The sequence below is a fragment of the Armigeres subalbatus genome, chromosome 3 (genome assembly GCF_024139115.2).
Source record: "Armigeres subalbatus isolate Guangzhou_Male chromosome 3, GZ_Asu_2, whole genome shotgun sequence".
Lineage (NCBI taxonomy): Eukaryota > Metazoa > Arthropoda > Insecta > Diptera > Culicidae > Armigeres > Armigeres subalbatus.
This window is the reverse complement of record NC_085141.1, coordinates 176,546,124-176,569,665: the sequence shown is the minus strand read 5'-3', so window position 1 is coordinate 176,569,665 and position 23,542 is coordinate 176,546,124. Positions and strand designations below refer to the sequence as shown.

General features: G+C 36.0%; 2 protein-coding genes across 5 annotated transcripts in view; both read right to left on the bottom strand.

The window, feature by feature from the left end:
* The window catches only part of LOC134225082 (uncharacterized), a 273,215-nt gene that overhangs the window by 185,931 nt on the left and 63,742 nt on the right, over positions 1–23,542 (bottom strand). The gene's annotated exons all lie outside the window — the stretch shown is intronic.
* On the bottom strand, positions 301–14,836 carry LOC134220006 (uncharacterized). Its single transcript, XM_062698925.1, has 2 exons — positions 13,215–14,836; positions 301–1,003 (listed from the first exon to the last, which is right to left on the bottom strand). Exons 1-2 carry the CDS (start codon positions 13,901–13,903, stop codon positions 643–645), a joined length of 1,050 nt encoding a protein of 349 aa, XP_062554909.1. The 5' UTR covers positions 13,904–14,836; the 3' UTR covers positions 301–642.

Here is a 23,542-nt window from a genome sequence, read left to right as displayed (position 1 = left end):
GTAAGAGACCACTGCCTCACATTTATTCAACCTCGAAAACTTCTTCTTTTCAGATTATTTTATAATGACTTCTAATTGACAGTTCTGGGGTGCGTTCTTCGAATAAACACTCTTAAATATCGATGACCTAATTTAGCTAGACACAACAGGTCCTTCATCCTCAAGAATCAACATATCAGCGAGCATATCATACTATCAATCAACGGCTTATTATTCGAAAGATCTATAATCTAATTTATTTCATTCGATCGCTTGATAGCAAGCTTAAATTTAAAAATAATAAACATTCGATAAGGGAACTCTGAGCCCTTCTTTTAAGTATAAACATAATCACTGTCTATTTTCAAAAACTTTTTCCGCTTTGACCTCCTCAAGGGAGAATTCGACAACGACGCCGACTCGTTCCGTTTTCTTTTTCTTAACTGATGCGAGAGTTGATTTGCTGTCTTCATTGCAAGGTTCCCCTGAACCCCTTGAGTCGAACCTTCTCCGACCACTTCGGGTACCAAACCCTCGTTACTCGAACAAGGCATGTTCACGTCGTCTCCACGCATTGCACCTTCTTCCTCGCGCTCTTGCTGCTGATTGTTTTGGCGTCGTTGTTGTACAAAAATGTTAGGACTTGGCATACCCCCAACACTTTTACATGGCTTCAGCTGGCTGCGATGAGCGAGAAGGACCGCGCTTCCAATTTGAATCTCCATCCTCGTCGCTATCACTGTCCGAGTCTTTAGCATTCATCCTTTGTAACAAATCGCTAAGGTGTCGATCGACACTGGGTTCCGGCTCCGACGCATCCAACCGATTTACCGCTTCCTTCTCCAGCTGCCTTAGTTTGAAACATTTACGCTTTATGTGACCCCTGATACCACAGAAGTCACAAATCTGGTCACTATATCTAGAATGTTTTCTAACATCCTCTTTGCGTTGATCCTTTGATTGGTAATTATTGGTGTAGTTTTTATTTCGAGTTTTATAATCAAACGGTCCCCGATTTTGCTGCCTGTTGTCGTGACCGATCCAATCACCGCTCCTAATCGGAGCGATTGCCGCTACCTCCGAACGACAATCAAAGTAGAGAGCAGTTCTACCCGCTCTTTGACTTGATTGTCATCGGGAACTGCTTCCTCCGGCGGCATTTCGACCAGCAGGGGGCGGTGCCACCCGCTTACCCGCTGCCTACTACTGCCACCGGGAACACGGACCTATTCCTATAGGTCCACCGCTGCTCGGACCTACTCCTGTAGGTCCTGGTCCAGGAATGGGCACTACGCTACGGTAGTCTCCGCCCAGGTGCAGGTTTCACCGTTGATGCGCCTAAACACATCGGCCAAAAATTCAAACTGTTTCTACCATTTTACTCATATCTATAGACATATGAGACATGGTCCGGTAGTGATGGGTTAACACTCCATTCGTGCCATTCATACCTTGTTGCCATATTTTACCATGAATGCCTTCACGTTCATTAGGTGCAATATAATTGCCTACTTTTTGGCGAATTGCCAGCAATATGCACTGAGCTTTCAAAGCTTGCTTACATCACATGTTAAAGAAGTTGTGATATGCAAATATTTATAATAAGTGCCTTGTACTTCTTTTTAGCTTTTTCAGTACATTTAAATACTTGTTCGACTTTAATTTATTTTATTTTTTTTAACTTAATCGCTATCACCACAATCCCGCTCACCTCTACTCTCCAAGATGTTGCATTGTTGTTTAATCCACATTCAATTATTATTATTGAATGTCTTATTTCGTTTTACATTTTCATATGCAAGATGTTCACTAATCTAAGTCAAGTACTTAATATATGAAGTAAATACATATGCAATCAAAATCCATCACAATTCACAGGAATCAATATTTAATCAAAATTTTATCCATTGCAAATTACATCTAAACCAGATTCCAGTCCAAATACATTACAAACTTACATGACATTCACATCCATTCTATGTCGACATTCTAACCTTTAAATCAACTTCTAATTCCAATTCGATCAACTTTATTTATTTTTATTTAAATTTTCTACCCATCAATGTTTTTTTTTTATTTATTTATGACTCTTCAATATTTTATCGAGTCTGAATGATTTTTTTTTTGGCACGTACAGAGTTTGTAAATCATTGCATATTATAAAATCACTTTGTTACTTAATTGCACCTGTGGTCCAAATCAGGTTTTTTTTTATCTCTAGGTTCTAATTTACTAGCAGTTCATTTCCAAATTGAACATCAAATATAATGAAGCACTAGATCCTAGCACTAGATTTTTCAATAATTTGTTAAAGTGAGTTTCTAATTATAGTTAAAGATCATTACTTATTCGAAGCCGAATCCATATCTAATGATAAAAACAGTTCAATGCTAAATCCAATACAAATCTAAGCCCATTCATACCCAAATAAAAAATCAATCCAAATCCAATACAAAAACAAAACCAATCCACATCTAATCTAAACCAATAACGACCCAAATCCAATCCACATCTAGACCAACTCCAGTCTAAACATAATAAAAATCCAATCCAAATACAATCCAATTCAAATCCAATCTAAATCTAGTTCAACTCCATTTCAAATCAAATCCAATTCAAGTCCTATACAAATCTAACCTAAATTCAATCCAATCAAAATCCAATGCAAATACAATACAAATCCAATCCAAATCCAATCCAAATCCAATCCAAATCAATCCAGATTCAATTCAAATTTAATCCAAGTTCAATCCAAATCAAATCCGATTTCAATGCAAATACAATCCAAATGCAATCCAATCCGGATTTATTTCGCAATCCAATCTAAATCCAATCCAAATGCAATCCAAATCCAATTCTACAAAAATCCAAAACAAATCCAAAATAAATCCAATCTAAATCCAATTCAAATGCTATGCAATCCAAATACTATCCAAATCTAATTCAAATCCAATCAAAATCCAATTCAAATCTAATCCAAATCCCATTAAAATTCAATTCCAATCTAAATCCAGTCGAAATCAAATTCAAATCCAATCCTAATCCAGATCAAGTTCAAATCCAATGCAAATCCATTCAAATCAAATCCAAATCTAGTACAATCCAAATGCAATCCAAATCCAATCCAAATAAATCCAAATGCTATCCAATCCAAAACCACTAAAAAACCAAATCCAAACTCCATTAAAATCCAATCCAAATCCAATCTAAATCCATTCCAATTCGAATTCATTCCAAGTTTAATCCAATTTAAATCCAACCCAAATGCAATTCAAACCCAATCAAAATTTAGATGCAATCCAAATCAAATGCAAATCCATTCAAATCGAATCCAAATCTAATACAACCCAATCTGAATCTAATCTGACTTCAATACAATCTAAATCCAATCAAAATACAAATCCATTTCAACTCTATTTCAAATTCAATCCAATCTAAATCCAATCCAAATGCAATCAATTTAAATCCAAATCCAATCCAAATGCAATCCAACTTAAATCCAATCCAACTATAATCCAAATGCAATTCAAACTCAATCTCAATTAAATCCAAATCCAACCTAAATCCAAACCGATATCAATGCAAATACAATCCAATCCAATTCAAATACAAATCCAATTCAAAACTATTCCAAATTCAATAAAATCTGACTCAATCCAGTTGCAATCCAGATTCAATTCGAATCCAATCCTACACCAATCCAGATCCAATCGAAAGGAAATACAAACTAAATTCCAAATCAAATGCAAATCCAATCAAGATCGAATCTGATTTCAATGGAAATACAACCCAAATTCAATCCGAATACAAGTCCAATTCAAATCCAATCTAATCGAAATCCAATCCAATTACAAATCCAATTCAAATCTTTTCTAAATTCTATCCAATCTAAATCCAATCCAAAAGCAATCCTAGTCCAATCCAACTTCAATTCAAATGCAATCCAAATACATTTAAATCGTATCCACATCTAGTCCAATCTAAATGCAATCTAAATCCAATTCAATTCTAATCCAAATACCATTAAAATTCAATCCCATCTCAATCTAGTCCAAATGCAATTCAAATCAAATCCTAATCCAGATCCAATTCAAATTCATTCAATCGAATCCAAATCTAGTACAAACCAAATTCAATCCAAATCCAATCCGATTTCAATGCAAAACAATCCAAATGCAGTCCAAAGTCGATTCAAGTACGGACACTGAAGACGAAATACGTATCTGTCAAGGTACAATCAAGTGGTGGAATTAAATGGGAAGGTACAAACTCGTCTTATCCAAACGCAATCCAAATCCAATCCAAATAACATCCAAAATAAATCCATATGTTATCCAATCCATACTGCGTCGCCACAAAACCACAGCAAGAATTATCAGTTAGTTGGAAGGCATCGTTGGATCTGGATCAACTCTGATAAGTGATGCGACTATGTCAATTTTGTATACAATGATTTTAACGAACTATTATTTGGCCATACAAAGCAGAACAAACCTAAACACTAACACTAACACTAACACTAACACTAAACACTAACAACACTAAAAAACCAAATCCAAATTCTAATAAAAAATCAATCCCAAATTCAATCCAAATCCATTCCAATTCAAATTCATTCAAATCGAATCCAAATCTAGTACAATCCAAATTCAATCCAAATCCAATCCGATTTCAATGCAAATACAATCCCAACGCAATTCAATCCAGATTTGTTTTGCAATCCAAATCAATTCCAATCCATATCCAATTCAAATCCAATCCTTCTTCTTCTTCTTCTTCAATGGCTCTACATTCTAACTGGAACTTGGCCTGCTTTCCAACTTAGTATTCTATTAGCATTTCCACAGTCAATTGAATGAATTGAAAGGTTTTCTATGCCCGCTATTGCATGAGTATGTATCTTGTGTTGCAAGTACAATGGGTACACTATGCCCAGAGTGTCGAGAAAGTTTCCAACCCTAGAACATCGTAGACCGGACGGAGAATCAAACTCGCCATCTCCGGATTAGCAATCCCATGCATTTGCTCGCAAGGCTACTGGAGACCCCAAATCCAATCCGATTTTAATGCAAAAACAATCCAATCCGGATTTATTTTGCAATCCAAATCAAATCCAATCTAAATCAAATCCAAATTCAATCCAAATCCAACAAAATTCAATCCAATCTAAATCTAGTCCTAATGCAATTCAAATCAAATCCTAATCCAGATCCAATTCAAATTCATTCAAATCGAATCCAAATCTAGTACAATCCAAATTCAATCCAAATCCAATCCGATTTCAATGCAAATACAATCCAAATGCAATCCAATCTGGATTTATTTTGCAATCCGAATCAAATCCAATCCAAATACGATCCAAATCTAATTCAAATCCAATCAAAATACAATTCAAATCTAATCCAAATGCCATTAAAATTCAATTCCAATCCAAATCCAATTCAAATCTACCCCAAGTTCAATCCAATCTAAATCCAGTCGAAATCAAATTCAAATCCAACCCTAATCCAGATCCAATTCAAATTCAATGCAAATCCATTCAAATCGAATCCAAATCTAGTACAAACCAAATTCAATCCAAATCCAGTCCGATTTCCTCAGTCAATTGAATGAATTGAAAGAATTTCTATGCCCGCTATTGCATGAGTATGTATCTTGTGTGGCAAGTACAATGGGTGCACTATGCCCAGAGTGTCGAGAAAAATTCCAACCCGAGAACATCGTAGACCGGACTGAGAATCAAACTCGCCATCTCCGGATTAGCAATCCCACGCATTTGATCGCAAGGCTTCTGGAGACCCCAAATCCAATCCTACACCAATCCAAATCAAATCCAAAATAAATCCGATCTTAATCCAATTCAAATGCTATCCAATCCAAAATACGATCCAAATCCAATTCAAATCTTATCCAAATCCTACTAAAATTCAATTCCAATCTAAATCCAATTCATATCCAATGCAGGTCCATTCAAATCGAATCCAAATCTAGTATACAATAAAAAATCAATCCAAATCCAATCCGATTTCAATGCAAATAGAATCCTAATTCAAAACAATTCCAAAATCAATCCAAATGCAATCCAAATCCAATTAAAATCCAAGTTCAATGCAAATGCAATCCAAATCCAATCGGTATCTTATCTGAATCCATTTCTAAGGCTTATTCCAAATGTATTCGATATCTAACAGTCATAATTTCGTTTGTTTTGTAAGACACGTCCAAATAAAATGTGTTTTCCTACTCAAATCGCAGTATAATTCTAAATCGAATATAAAAATCCAAGACAATACTCGATTTGAAATCCAACCCTATGACTCAATATCAAACTTTTGTCTGATTTCAATCAGAAACAAGTTAAAAATCTAATCATTGGTAATCCAATTCCAATTCTAATTGAATTCTAAAACTCAATCTAATTATTTCCGTTCTAATTAAAATATTTTATCATCTCTTGTCACTTATCTGAGACCTCCGTCTACTTCCACCGGAGTCTCCTTTGTTTCGCAGCACTATGTCTATCTTCAACGAGAGTCATCTTTGTTTTATTTTGACCTCCGTCTTTCTCAACCGGAGTCTTTTCCTTCTTTCTCGGCTCACCGTCTATCTCTACCGGTGAGCCTTCTTTATTCATCCATCTTCTATCTATTTTTCGACTCTCCGTCTATCTCCACCGGAGAGTCATCTTTTTTTGTCTTAGACCTCCGTCTACCTTAACCGGAGTCTTTTCTTTCTTTCGGCTCTCCGTCTATCTCCACCGGAGAGCCTATCAATCCTACCTTTTTTTGCGCCATTGTCGTGACCGATCCAATCACCGCTCCTAATCGGAGCGATTGCCGCTACCTCCGAACGACAATCAAAGTAGAGAGCAGTTCTACCCGCTCTCTGACTTGATTGTCATCGGGAACTGCTTCCTCCGGCGGCATTTCGACCAGCAGGGGGCGGTGCCACCCGCTTACCCGCTGCCTACTACTGCCACCGGGAACACGGACCTATTCCTATAGGTCCACCGCTGCTCGGACCTACTCCTGTAGGTCCTGGTCCAGGAATGGGCACTACGCTACGGTAGTCTCCGCCCAGGTGCAGGTTTCACCGTTGATGCGCCTAAACACATCGGCCAAAAATTCAAACTGTTTCTACCATTTTACTCATATCTATAGACATATGAGACATGGTCCGGTAGTGATGGGTTAACACTCCATTCGTGCCATTCATACCTTGTTGCCATATTTTACCATGAATGCCTTCACGTTCATTAGGTGCAATATAATTGCCTACTTTTTGGCGAATTGCCAGCAATATGCACTGAGCTTTCAAAGCTTGCTTACATCACATGTTAAAGAAGTTGTGATATGCAAATATTTATAATAAGTGCCTTGTACTTCTTTTTTTTAGCTTTTTCAGTACATTTAAATACTTGTTCGACTTTAATTTATTTTATTTTTTTAACTTAATCGCTATCACCACAATCCCGCTCACCTCTACTCTCCAAGATGTTGCATTGTTGTTTAATCCACATTCAATTATTATTATTGAATGTCTTATTTCGTTTTACATTTTCATATGCAAGATGTTCACTAATCTAAGTCAAGTACTTAATATATGAAGTAAATACATATGCAATCAAAATCCATCACAATTCACAGGAATCAATATTTAATCAAAATTTTATCCATTGCAAATTACATCTAAACCAGATTCCAGTCCAAATACATTACAAACTTACATGACATTCACATCCATTCTATGTCGACATTCTAACCTTTAAATCAACTTCTAATTCCAATTCGATCAACTTTATTTATTTTTATTTAAATTTTCCACCCATCAATGTTTTTTTTTTTTTATTTATTTATGACTCTTCAATATTTTATCGAGTCTGAATGATTTTTTTTTTGGCACGTACAGAGTTTGTAAATCATTGCATATTATAAAATCACTTTGTTACTTAATTGCACCTGTCTGTGATTCAAATCAGGTTTTTTTTATCTCTAGGTTCTAACTCACCAGCAGTTCATTTCCAAATTGAACATCAAATATAATGAAGCACTAGATCCTAGCACTAGATTTTTCAATAATTTGTTAAAGTGAGTTTCTAATTATAGTTAAAGATCATTACTTATTTAAAGCCGAATCCATATCTAATGATAAAACAGTTCAATGCTAAATCCAATACAAATCTAAGCCCATTCATACCCAAATAAAAAATCAATCCAAATCCAATACAAAAACAAAACCAATCCACATCTAATCTAAACCAATAACGACCCAAATCCAATCCAAATCTAGACCAACTCCAGTCTAAACATAATAAAAATCCAATCCAAATACAATCCAATTCAAATCCAATCTAAATCTAGTTCAACTCCATTTCAAATCAAATCCAATTCAAGTCCTATACAAATCTAACCTAAATTCAATCCAATCAAAATCCAATGAAAATACAATACAAATCCAATTCCATCCATTCCAATTCAAATGCAATCTAAATCCAATCCAGATTCAATTCAAATTTAATCCAAGTTCAATCCAAATCAAATCCGATTTCAATGCAAATACAATCCAAATGCAATCCAATCCGGATTTATTTCGCAATCCAATCTAAATCCAATCCAAATGCAATCCAAATCCAATTCTACAAAAATCCAAAACAAATCCAAAATAAATCCAATCTAAATCCAATTCAAATGCTATGCAATCCAAATACTATCCAAATCTAATTCAAATCCAATCAAAATCCAATTCAAATCTAATCCAAATCCCATTAAAATTCAATTCCAATCTAAATCCAGTCGAAATCAAATTCAAATCCAATCCTAATCCAGATCAAGTTCAAATCCAATGCAAATCCATTCAAATCAAATCCAAATCTAGTACAATCCAAATGCAATCCAAATCCAATCCAAATAAATCCAAATGCTATCCAATCCAAAACCACTAAAAAACCAAATCCAAACTCCATTAAAATCCAATCCAAATCCAATCTAAATCCATTCCAATTCGAATTCATTCCAAGTTTAATCCAATTTAAATCCAACCCAAATGCAATTCAAACCCAATCAAAATTTAGATGCAATCCAAATCAAATGCAAATCCATTCAAATCGAATCCAAATCTAATACAACCCAATCTGAATCTAATCTGACTTCAATACAATCTAAATCCAATCAAAATACAAATCCATTTCAACTCTATTTCAAATTCAATCCAATCTAAATCCAATCCAAATGCAATCAATTTAAATCCAAATCCAATCCAAATGCAATCCAACTTAAATCCAATCCAACTATAATCCAAATGCAATTCAAACTCAATCTCAATTAAATCCAAATCCAACCTAAATCCAAACCGATATCAATGCAAATACAATCCAATCCAATTCAAATACAAATCCAATTCAAAACTATTCCAAATTCAATAAAATCTGACTCCAATCCAGTTGCAATCCAGATTCAATTCGAATCCAATCCTACACCAATCCAGATCCAATCGAAAGGAAATACAAACTAAATTCCAAATCAAATGCAAATCCAATCAAGATCGAATCTGATTTCAATGGAAATACAACCCAAATTCAATCCGAATACAAGTCCAATTCAAATCCAATCTAATCGAAATCCAATCCAATTACAAATCCAATTCAAATCTTTTCTAAATTCTATCCAATCTAAATCCAATCCAAAAGCAATCCTAGTCCAATCCAACTTCAATTCAAATGCAATCCAAATACATTTAAATCGTATCCACATCTAGTCCAATCTAAATGCAATCTAAATCCAATTCAATTCTAATCCAAATACCATTAAAATTCAATCCCATCTCAATCTAGTCCAAATGCAATTCAAATCAAATCCTAATCCAGATCCAATTCAAATTCATTCAATCGAATCCAAATCTAGTACAAACCAAATTCAATCCAAATCCAATCCGATTTCAATGCAAAAACAATCCAAATGCAGTCCAAAGTCGATTCAAGTACGGACACTGAAGACGAAATACGTATCTGTCAAGGTACAATCAAGTGGTGGAATTAAATGGGAAGGTACAAACTCGTCTTATCCAAACGCAATCCAAATCCAATCCAAATAACATCCAAAATAAATCCATATGTTATCCAATCCATACTGCGTCGCCACAAAACCACAGCAAGAATTATCAGTTAGTTGGAAGGCATCGTTGGATCTGGATCAACTCTGATAAGTGATGCGACTATGTCAATTTTGTATACAATGATTTTAACGAACTATTATTTGGCCATACAAAGCAGAACAAACCTAAACACTAACACTAACACTAACACTAAACACTAACAACACTAAAAAACCAAATCCAAATTCTAATAAAAAATCAATCCCAAATTCAATCCAAATCCATTCCAATTCAAATTCATTCAAATCGAATCCAAATCTAGTACAATCCAAATTCAATCCAAATCCAATCCGATTTCAATGCAAATACAATCCCAACGCAATTCAATCCAGATTTGTTTTGCAATCCAAATCAATTCCAATCCATATCCAATTCAAATCCAATCCTTCTTCTTCTTCTTCTTCAATGGCTCTACATTCTAACTGGAACTTGGCCTGCTTTCCAACTTAGTATTCTATTAGCATTTCCACAGTCAATTGAATGAATTGAAAGGTTTTCTATGCCCGCTATTGCATGAGTATGTATCTTCTGTTGCAAGTACAATGGGTACACTATGCCCAGAGTGTCGAGAAAGTTTCCAACCCGAGAACATCGTAGACCGGACGGAGAATCAAACTCGCCATCTCCGGATTAGCAATCCCATGCATTTGCTCGCAAGGCTACTGGAGACCCCAAATCCAATCCGATTTTAATGCAAAAACAATCCAATCCGGATTTATTTTGCAATCCAAATCAAATCCAATCTAAATCAAATCCAAATTCAATCCAAATCCAACAAAATTCAATCCAATCTAAATCTAGTCCTAATGCAATTCAAATCAAATCCTAATCCAGATCCAATTCAAATTCATTCAAATCGAATCCAAATCTAGTACAATCCAAATTCAATCCAAATCCAATCCGATTTCAATGCAAATACAATCCAAATGCAATCCAATCTGGATTTATTTTGCAATCCGAATCAAATCCAATCCAAATACGATCCAAATCTAATTCAAATCCAATCAAAATACAATTCAAATCTAATCCAAATGCCATTAAAATTCAATTCCAATCCAAATCCAATTCAAATCTACCCCAAGTTCAATCCAATCTAAATCCAGTCGAAATCAAATTCAAATCCAACCCTAATCCAGATCCAATTCAAATTCAATGCAAATCCATTCAAATCGAATCCAAATCTAGTACAAACCAAATTCAATCCAAATCCAGTCCGATTTCCTCAGTCAATTGAATGAATTGAAAGAATTTCTATGCCCGCTATTGCATGAGTATGTATCTTGTGTGGCAAGTACAATGGGTGCACTATGCCCAGAGTGTCGAGAAAAATTCCAACCCGAGAACATCGTAGACCGGACTGAGAATCAAACTCGCCATCTCCGGATTAGCAATCCCACGCATTTGATCGCAAGGCTTCTGGAGACCCCAAATCCAATCCTACACCAATCCAAATCAAATCCAAAATAAATCCGATCTTAATCCAATTCAAATGCTATCCAATCCAAAATACGATCCAAATCCAATTCAAATCTTATCCAAATCCTACTAAAATTCAATTCCAATCTAAATCCAATTCATATCCAATGCAGGTCCATTCAAATCGAATCCAAATCTAGTATACAATAAAAAATCAATCCAAATCCAATCCGATTTCAATGCAAATAGAATCCTAATTCAAAACAATTCCAAAATCAATCCAAATGCAATCCAAATCCAATTAAAATCCAAGTTCAATGCAAATGCAATCCAAATCCAATCGGTATCTTATCTGAATCCATTTCTAAGGCTTATTCCAAATGTATTCGATATCTAACAGTCATAATTTCGTTTGTTTTGTAAGACACGTCCAAATAAAATGTGTTTTCCTACTCAAATCGCAGTATAATTCTAAATCGAATATAAAAATCCAAGACAATACTCGATTTGAAATCCAACCCTATGACTCAATATCAAACTTTTGTCTGATTTCAATCAGAAACAAGTTAAAAAGTCTAATTTTTAACTCATTAGTAATTCAATTCCAATTCTAATTGAATTCTAAAACTCAATCTAATTATTTCCGTTCTAATTAAAATATTTTATCATCTCTTGTCACTTATCTGAGACCTCCGTCTACTTCCACCGGAGTCTCCTTTGTTTCGCAGCACTATGTCTATCTTCAACGAGAGTCATCTTTGTTTTATTTTGACCTCCGTCTTTCTCAACCGGAGTCTTTTCCTTCTTTCTCGGCTCACCGTCTATCTCTACCGGTGAGCCTTCTTTATTCATCCATCTTCTATCTATTTTTCGACTCTCCGTCTATCTCCACCGGAGAGTCATCTTTTTTTGTCTTAGACCTCCGTCTACCTTAACCGGAGTCTTTTCTTTCTTTCGGCTCTCCGTCTATCTCCACCGGAGAGCCTACCAATCCTACCTTTTTGCGCCATTGTCGTGACCGATCCAATCACCGCTCCTAATCGGAGCGATTGCCGCTACCTCCGAACGACAATCAAATCCCGCTCTCTGACTTGATTGTCATCGGGAACTGCTTCCTCCGGCGGCATTTCGACCAGCAGGGGGCGGTGCCACCCGCTTACCCGCTGCCTACTACTGCCACCGGGAACACGGACCTATTCCTATAGGTCCACCGCTGCTCGGACCTACTCCTGTAGGTCCTGGTCCAGGAATGGGCACTACGCTACGGTAGTCTCCGCCCAGGTGCAGGTTTCACCGTTGATGCGCCTAAACACATCGGCCAAAAATTCAAACTGTTTCTACCATTTTACTCATATCTATAGACATATGAGACATGGTCCGGTAGTGATGGGTTAACACTCCATTCGTGCCATTCATACCTTGTTGCCATATTTTACCATGAATGCCTTCACGTTCATTAGGTGCAATATAATTGCCTACTTTTTGGCGAATTGCCAGCAATATGCACTGAGCTTTCAAAGCTTGCTTACATCACATGTTAAAGAAGTTGTGATATGCAAATATTTATAATAAGTGCCTTGTACTTCTTTTTTTAGCTTTTTCAGTACATTTAAATACTTGTTCGACTTTAATTTATTTTATTTTTTTTAACTTAATCGCTATCACCACACCTGTAACCTAATCTGGCCTTGACCGGCCTCCGTTCCTCTTCATCAAACTCAACGTGCTTGTTATATTTGTTGGCCAGGTCATAAACCTTAGCTAATTTATTGAAACTCCTTCCATTTGTATTCAGATTTTGATTGCGAAGGGAAGCTATTAACCCAGAAGTATTACCACAACCGATATTTCTTGCATTCTCGCCGGCTATTTCCCAAGTGGCAATAAGTTTTTCGGCACTTTGAAGTGTCAAATTCTCTTCATTTAAAAGGCGTTGCCGGAGAGCAACATCTCTCAGTCCTGCTAAAATCCTATCTCTTATTGCCACCTGCTTAAACTCGCCAAAAGAACAAAATTCAGCTTGGAGCTTTAATGAAAGTACAAAATCTTCTGCCGATTCGTCAAGCTGTTGCATCCTGCAATTGAATTTCATGCGTTGAACCAAATCTGATTCGGTTTTGTCTAATCGCGCCTTTAACTTAGTAACCATGTCTGAATACAAAACCTCGGATAGCTTTTCACTAGGATATAGCAGCCGAAGTTCCGAAAAAATCACAGGTCCACTTAACGCAATAAGATAAGCTTTTTTGTTTTGATCGGTAATCTCATTTATAACAAATGAATACTCCAGACGCTCAATCCAGTCTGTGAATGAGAAACCTTTACGGTATGGCTCGATAGTTACCGCCATGGTGGCCATTTTCTACACCTAAAATTGCCGCTCCGAACGATGCCGATAATGCCACAGTCAAAATGGCCCTTCCACGGAAATCGTGCAATAATACTCCTTGATGATTACAGCCAATAAACGCCGGAGCACTAACGTTTTCGGGTCGTGTTCACAAAAAACGTTCTCTCGCTGGGGTCGATATGTTCCGTCCGGTTTTCCACTGACGACCAACAGGAATCCAGCTGATCCTTATCGATTTCACACGCACTGGTTGATATAATATGTTGCTATTGAATCACCTGGCACCGGCGCCAAACAATTAATGATGGCCGGCAAACTTTTTTCTCTTTTTTTTTTTATTCAAGGTCCAATTCCGTAGCCAAGTCCGTTTTCCTTTTCCCTTTTATCCTTGCAGCCAAATCCAATCGTATCCGTATCGTAGTCCTTTTCCTCGTCGCCACTTTTTAAGTCCGGGGTCCAATGTAAAATGGTAGATTCGGGATCAAGATATAGCACACAATAAAATCACAAGTTGCTTCGATGAAGTCCAAATTGGTAATGGAACGTACACACGGTCAAGCAGTTTGACTAACATTGACTCCACCTCTCGTTTATTCAAACATCCACCAAGTTTTACCAACAGCGACACGAACAATCAATTTATTCGACCAACAATATCACACACGAACGACCGAAGCACCAACTCGAGCACCAACCATCAAAAAATATATGGGGGTTTGTGCAACTTCACTACAAATGCTCAAACATGTTCGGCGAACCTTGACTCCACCCCCGACAACTCAAACCAAAATCAAACTGTTTTAATTTTTTCCAACCGAGCCGCCAACTGTCAAATGGTTGTTCGAACAACTTCACACACGTTCAAACAAAGCAGCAACCGAAGCGTTTTCTTGGGGGCGGAGTCAATGTTCGTCAAACTGCTTGACTGGTGTGTACGTAGCATAAGAGACCACTGCCTCACATTTATTCAACCTCGAAAACTTCTTCTTTTCAGATTATTTTATAATGACTTCTAATTGACAGTTCTGGGGTGCGTTCTTCGAATAAACACTCTTAAATATCGATGACCTAATTTAGCTAGACACAACATTAAACTCGCTTATTTTTCTCCAGCTTTCATTTTATCTGACGTTTACTTTCATCATGTTTTATGCTTCCCCAGACACTAGAACTAATTTTCGTAACATTGCTGGCTGCAGATTGAGAATCCATAAGGGTTACACAGAGACATGGTCATTTCTGTGGAAACGGTTCCGGGAATATGATAAAATGATAGCTGATTGGAATAATGCGAATATGGGTGGCTAATCGCATGGCTTTGCGAGACGATTATTACAGATTACAGTAACATCACAGACAAACAGACGTAGCACTGATGAAATTCCCATCGACCATCCTTTGAACGGTCGTTTTAAACTAAACTGATTTCTCGTTTCACACCTAGAGGCGCGCGCATCGCTTACCTTTGGATTTGACATCTCATACTAGCGCCTTCTGTTGACAATGTCGTACTAAATAACATTTCGTGTAACATGCACGCGAGATGGTGATAAAGTAACTGGGCGATGCATTTTTCAGGAAATTATTCTAGCTGTTACGTCTGTTTGTCTGAGGTAACATTTTCAGAATAATAGTGTCCGGTTTTGGAACTGACCGAAACCATGTTTTTCAAGAACGATGGATATAGAATCTAGGGTATATGGCTCAAACCTTGGCACACTCATTGTAAGAAATCTTCATATAGTGCAGTTCCAACCAAAATTATTCCACCAGCCGTCTTTCTTACATTTGGTTTTGACGCCAAATTGAAAAAAAAATAGACATTCTAATTGGTTTCATGTAAGATACTACCACACTAACTGTGAGAATGTGTTCTAGATTACCCCAATAGCACGTTTACCAGGGACATGATAATAAAATCCAACTACATAAGATCCATTAATTACGTAACGCAAAAATTGGCAAACTCAAATGAGTAGCATAAAATCCATTATGATACTTATTTGGGAGCTATAATGAAAAACCAACATCCGAGCAGTAGTTACATGACTACATTTTGCTGAATTATCTTGGGTGAGTGATCAAGAAGGGTCGCGTAATAATTGAAATAGTTTGATAAGAAAATTATTTTGAGCTTTTTAGTGGAATGTTTTCACCTGTCATAAGACGAGTTTAAACAATCCCATTGAATTCCACCACTTAATTGTATCCTGACAGATACGTATTTCGACCTCAACAGTAAGGCCGTCTTCAGTGTCTTGTACTTGACTCGACTTAAAAGTCGAGTCAAGTACAAGACACTGAAGACGGCCTTACTGTTGAGGTCGAAATACGTATCTGTCAGGATACAATTAAGTGGTGGAATTCAATGGGATTGTTTAAACTCGTCTTATGACAGGTGAAATAGTTTGATAGACACGACATCAACATTTTCAAAAAAGACGTTCAAAAAAGTTCATTTATCGCTTCATGGCTTGTCGAGCGCAATGTGGCACGATAACATTGAATCTAATGGTTCTCTGCAGCATTTTGGTACAGATTTATCATATTGAAGCCCATTTTTGGCCATTGCAAAAAAAAAATAGCGTGTGTAACTCGTTGCAAAATTCGTTTTTTAACACTCGTAGTATTTATCCAACTCTGCATGCCTCATTTAATAAATGATAACTCCCCGACTAGAAGAGCATAACAAAAACTTAACAAAATTTTAACATATTGTGATATTTATAACTTAATTTGATACAATTTTGTTCTTAGTAGCCATTATCTTTTAAATGTTGTAACAGGATTTTATTATAATAAGATTTAAAAAATGCCTAACACCGAATTTCCCAATAGTAGGCAATTAAAATAGATGTAGACTTTGCCATATATATCACAACGCTGATATAATTTGAAAAAGTTGTCTAATTTGTAATGTTGTTAGTTTCATATTCTTGAAAAGTATTCTTGTTCAGAAAAAACTAATATTTCTGATTGTTGATCACAATCTGGAGACCTATCACGACCTGTAACTGCACAGTAAACAATATGTTTTGTATTTGATTCTGATATAAATTTCTAACAAAATATGTTATTTTTACGATAAAATTGAAACAAAGCTTGATAGCTTTTTGTTTCGAGTAGTGTAATTTTTGATAGAAATTTAGATATTATAACAACACCCTGCACCATGTTTCTAACAAATTTTCTTATAAAAAATTAGTATAACATAAAAACATATGTTGATATAATTTTGATATGACCTTCTTGTCGGGTCGTGGTGAAAAAATCATTTTTAGGCAACTAATTACTCAAACTAATATTTACGCATTTGGTTTCCCAACTTATGACACGAAGATTCAACTTCTTTCAAAATGCAGGTGTTTAAAATAATGTAAAATAAAATAACGCATGCAACTGTTGGGCATAATAACCGTGGTAATGCTAAATAATAGAACACCAAGTTGAAAAGTAGGCCAAGTTCGAGATGGAAAGTAGAGTCATTGAAGAGGAAGAAAACTAAGCCGTGAAAGAGGGAAATGCTTTCTGGCCGATATATGGCGAAGTAAGGAGATAATGCCTTCTTCCTGTACAAAGCGATGTTAGGAGATAATGCCTTCTTCAAATGAAACAAAGACTGAGACAAAGACAAAGAAGGTAGATAGTCCCTTCCTTAAATGAACTCGTTTGCCCGGAATAATGCGAATGGAGGAGATAATGCCTTCTTTAAATGATTTTGTCTACTCGGTATGAGACGAAAGGAAATTATTTTTAAAAAAAATCTATCCGTTATAATGCAAGGAGAGGAGATAATCAATTATATGCCTCAAAACTGCCCCTATTCTTCAGTACATTTGTATGAGGAATGCTAATTTGCTAATGAAACATTCTGCAAAATGGCATTCCACCAAAAGTCATTCTGAAAGAGTATAATCCATCAAATGTCATACCGCCAAATTTTATTCCGCGCATCAGCAAAATGTTTTTCGGTGAAATGTTAAAAAATCGATACTCATTGCTTAATCTTCCGTGACTCGCTCCTATGTAAAAGGTACAACACCTTTGAAAAAAGCACGCTTGTCGTTTACAAGAGCGGCGGGACTCCGTGAAGGATTCAGGACAATTAGAGTCCCGGAAGGTTGAGAAGGGATCTCATATATATTTTCCTTATTCTGGTCAAATTCGCCTACATCAAAATAAGAGATCACATTCATCCTTATTGCGGAAAAACACCTGCTCCCCAAAAGGGAAACTCATTTGCTTTTGCCTTATTTCGAGCTAACGTCTGCTTCTGAAAAAAGACCACATCTACCATTTCCTTACTTCGTGAAAATGCCTTTTTTCAAAGAATGGACCACATCCCCCATTTCCTTATTCCGGGAAGATATTCTATTGAAAATAAAATCACTGTTTCTTTATTCCGGGAAACAACCCTATTTTAAATGAGGAACACATTTACTATTGCATTATTCCGGGAGATGCATTCTTTTTGAAGAAAGAATCACATTCACCATTACCTAATTCAGGACAAACGCATTATTTTTGTTAAAAAGGATTCACATAAACCTTACTTTATAGTTCTTTAGAAGTGATATGCAGGACAGGATTTAGATTTCGCTATTTTACTTTTTCAAAAAATGCAGCCGTTTTTCGACTTTTTAAATAAAAAACTACTTTGGAAACACTGTACTCTAATATCTTTTTAATTTACCAACACATTTTGAAGGATCAAGACCATTCAATACTATCAAAGGATATTCAGGTGATAATCTCCAAGAAGACACTATATAACGTATCTTTGATTCGCTTTGACGCTGTTTTTGCAGGAGATACTTTCTTTTCGGGGAACTGTTTCATTCGGGGAAATGTTACATTCGGGGAATTGCTTCATTCGGGGAAATTGCATTCGGGGAATTTGCATTCGGGGAATTGGTTTTCGGGGAATTGTCGTACAATCAATTGTAATTGCATAATAATACTAGGAATTTTAATGTAAAACTATTGATCGAATAAACCTGTATAAAAATAGTGCCAGTGATGCCCCACAGATCTGTTACATAACTAATTTTTAGATAGATGGATACCTGATTATCATGTTACAATACTCTTTTGTGTTTGATCGACTTTTTTTTATATATTTCACAAAGTGGTACTGTTTTTTTGTAGTAACGTGCAACAGACGCTCAAATGGGGTTAGTTTGGGCCAGGCGTAATAATGGGCGCACACACCCAGAAGCAATGAATATGAAAAAGGGGCCCATTCTCATACGTTTCACTCGTAAACAAACATCAGATTTGGCAGCACAGCTCTCCACAAAACTTTTTTTCCCCGGAAACAACATTTCCCTAATCAAAATCTATTCAATACTTCACACAAACTGGTGATCCTCTCTCTTGTTACGGTTCTTGTATTAAACTTATATTTTTTCGTTAATCATCATGCTTCTCAAAGGCCTATTAATCCTTTTAGTTCGAAAAGCATGACATATTTTATGGAAGACTTCTTACCATAAAGAGAAGTGAAGAAGAGGATAACATACATAATTGTACGTATATACATAGTGAGTGCATTTTTCATAGTAGTGCTGATTTTATGCGTTGATGAATGGGTTTGTCCACAAATTACGTAGCGCAAAATTTGGCAATCTTGAATTGTATTCTGGAAATGAACTTTATTTTATTTGGCCCAATGTCAATCCCTCTGAGGTTTGTGATAGGCCAATTTTGACCAATGTATAATTTTGAAGAATTTGCCTCATTCATTATTTTTTCTTCAACCAGTGGCAAATTTATTATTCAAGATCGAACTAAACTAATATAAACTTGATTCCTATGTTAACTACTAGAGCTTTATAACATTTACTTGAAACATATCACATTTTGGCCCAATGACACCCCCACTGACGGTATACACTGAAAACCAAAACTACCCAAAAGTGGGTTGTTTGCACTCAAAACCGTAGTTTGAGTAAAATGATTTTTCTGGCACTAGGTAGATTGCCTTTAATCCCATGTAAACAATTTACCCAAAGCTGAGTTTAATTTATCCAAAGCGGACCTTAATCAACCCAAAATGGAGAATACTAGCTTTATGTACCCGGCCTTGCTCGGAATTGCCAGTTTGGTTTGCAGTTTTCTTTTACAATCGGAAAATGATAAAACCAATTGGTCAACAGGGTAATTGTGTTTACTTATTCATACTTTATCATTTGATTAAAAGAAGGCTTTTGGAAACATTGACTGACTTTGAAGAATGGATCGTGGGTTTGAAAGGTCTTATTCCGAGCAAACGTTTATTTCTAAAGAAGGAAAAACATTCATCGATGCCATATTCCGGGCAACGCATATTTTTAAAGAAGGGATCACACCCACCATTGCCTTATTCCGGGCAAATGCCTACTTTTAAAGAAGCAATCACATCCACCATTCAGAAGGAAACACATTAATCATTTCTTTTCACTGGGCATACCATTATTCCGATGAACAACAATACCCAATCCCAATACAATCCCCCCTCCCATTCCAAAAGTCCCTTCCAGTCTCTCTATAATAGTTTCCTTTGGGTAGGGATTACGTGTTTACGTGTTTGGTTTGAAATGACCTATGCGATAAAAAGGTATACGAAACTGTTCGTTTAATGAATATACCCTCTCTCTCATTTAGCTATGGCACTCATACCCAGTCTGATATAGTCTTCCTTAAACAGATAATATGGGTTCAAAATTTGGTGGACATCGATGAATGGGTTCAGAAGTCATGCTGAATTGATCGATAACTAAACAATACCCCCTCTCCCACACCCTCCCCCTTTTAAAATTACTTAACCACATCCACTAAAATCGCTGATACAAATTTGGTTCAAATCGGTCATGAGGCTCAGGATTTACATTGAGTTGATCGATTGCTAAACAATACCCCTCCCCCCATACCCTCCCTCTTTTGTAAAGAGCATCCCTAACCTCCTATCGTCGTCTTCTTATGATAAAGAATTCGTGTTCCGAATTTGTTTGAAATCGGTCAAGGGGTTCAGAATTTACTCTGAGTTGATCGATAACTAAGCAATACGCCTCCCCCCACACCCTCCCTCTTTTCCAAAGAGCATGCTTAACCCCCTATCGTCCCCTTCTCAAGATAAGGAATTTGTGTTCCAAATTTGGTTGAAATCGACCAAGGGGTTCAGAATTTACACTGCGTTGATCGATAATTAAGCAATACCCCTCACCCCATACCCTCCCCTTTTCCAAAGAGCATGCTCAACCCCCTAACGTCCCCTCTTTAAGATAAAGAATTTGCATTCCAAATTTGGTTCAAATCGGCCAAGGGGTTTAGAATTTACACTGAGTTGATCGATAACTAAGCAGTATCCCTCCCCCCATACCCTCCCCCTTCTCCAAAGAGCATGCTTAACCCCCTATCGTCCCCTTCTTGAGATAAGATAATTGTGTTCCGAATTTGATCGAAATCGGCCAAGGGGTTCAGAATTTAAACTGCGTTGATCGATAACTAAACAATACTCCTCCCCCTTTTCCAAAAAGCATGCTTAACCCCCTATCATCCCCCTTTTAAGATAAGGAATTTGTGTTCCAAATTTGGTCGATTTCGGCCAAGGGGTTCAAAATTCAAACTGCGTAGATCAATAACTAAGCAATACCCCTCCCCCCACACCCTCCCCCTCTTCCAAAGAGCATGCCTAACCCCCCTATCGTCGTCTCCTTAAGATAAAGAATGTGTGTTCCAAATTTGGTTAAAATCGGTAAATGGGTTCAGAAGTTATGCTGGAACATACATACAAACATTGAGTTTTATATATATATAAATAAATAATAAATATAGAAGAAAGATAGAAGATAGAAGAAGAAGCTAGAAGATAGATAGATAGATAGATAGATAGATATATAGATAGATAGATATATAGATATATAGATAGATATATATATATAGATAGATAGATAGATTGAATTTACTCAAATTTGGGTTATTGGGCTGAGCAACCTCGGTGAGGTGTTTGCATCTTGCTCTAGTTTTAATAGCAATCATGGGAAAGAAAGGGAAAACTACACAAATTTGGGTTATTTTTTTTCTGCGGTATTCTCATCAGTGCGTATATTGAACTCAAAGTTTGGGTTGATTTATCTATCCGTGTAGGGCACTGCACGGAACAATCTCTTTCTCTTTCGTTCTTCCTAAATTTTGATATTTACTGGCCTATAGTTGTTTTCTAATTTCTTTGTAGCGAGAAAGTGACATGAAATGATGTTAAAAGTTTATATAATGAAACATGCGATTGTATCTTTTGATTAGTATATGAACCGGTGCCAGCGAAAGTGGTACATGTTGCATTTAGTAAATTTTACGGGAGACGCATTTTTCCAAAAATTTCAAAAATAAAATTAAAATTAGCAATTTTCTGCAACTCAACTGCACCAACGTGTTTTGACTGCGATGTCCCTAAAGCTAGTAATGAGGAATATGGGAAGTTTCTTGACAAATTTTAAGTTTGTTGGAACAAAATGCACATGTAATACTATTAATGGGAACAAAATGCAACAGAAACCGAAACTTGATGCCAGTAAAAGTGCACATTTATAAAATTATTTTAAACAGCAGTAAACTATTTTAAAATTTAAAATAGACTTAAAATCTGTTGCGGAAACATTCATGTTGTCATATTTATTTTTCGATAAGCTGATTTTAGTGGATAAAACTCTACATGTACCACTTTCCTGGCAACGAAATAGACATTGTAATACATACCAGAAATAAAAAAAATGCATATCTCCAGATTTAGCTGTCAAAAATCACGATTAATCAGAAGAATAATCTTAAATAATCTTCTAAAAATAACTCTAGAATATCCTGTAATCGCTTCAGAGTTTTGTTGATGATGTTTCGAGGGGGAATCGAAGACTCAAATTTTTGTTTTCACTGCTCAAAAAAACTTTCTTAAATAGATCTTACCTAGATCGTTAAAATATTGAAATTTTGGAATTTTGTTTTTCAAGATTGTTTCTTCATGCCGATTTTTCACCCCATATTCAAAATATGTTTGACCTTACAGCTCCTGACCTGTTTTCGTACTTCCTGACTATTCGTACTTCCTGTTTTAGCTATCACTATTATTTTAAGTTATTTTAAGCTTAATTTGTAAAAAAAATCAGCCTTATAATTCTGAAACTTTCCAAAATACAATGCGAAAATAGATAGAAGAGAATAGATTTCATATATCAGTAACATAGTAGTGAATCATGATAAGTCAGTAACAACGTCAGAAACCATTTTACACTTACTCAAATCCTATACTTTTTATCACAGCTTTCCAAAGTTGGGGGGTCACGACCACCTTCCATAAGATTTACATAGGCTATGTTTTATACAATTTGTATCATTATTACCGAAATGTGAAACGAGTTTCTGAGTGACTCACACTATTGCCAGATATATTATTTTCAAATGATAGTTTTTTAAGACATACCAAGAAAAAAAAAACATTTCACAACTTTGATAATGAATGTTTATGATCGATAGTTCAATTTCCCGATTGGTTTCATGATTTCCAGCATTTTTCCCGGTTGGGTCCAAAGACGGGTTTTCCCGTTTTCCTGTCTGGGTGGACAACCTGCTTAAAGCTTAGGAGTTCAACAGTGTAGTGCATAATGTTTTACAGCG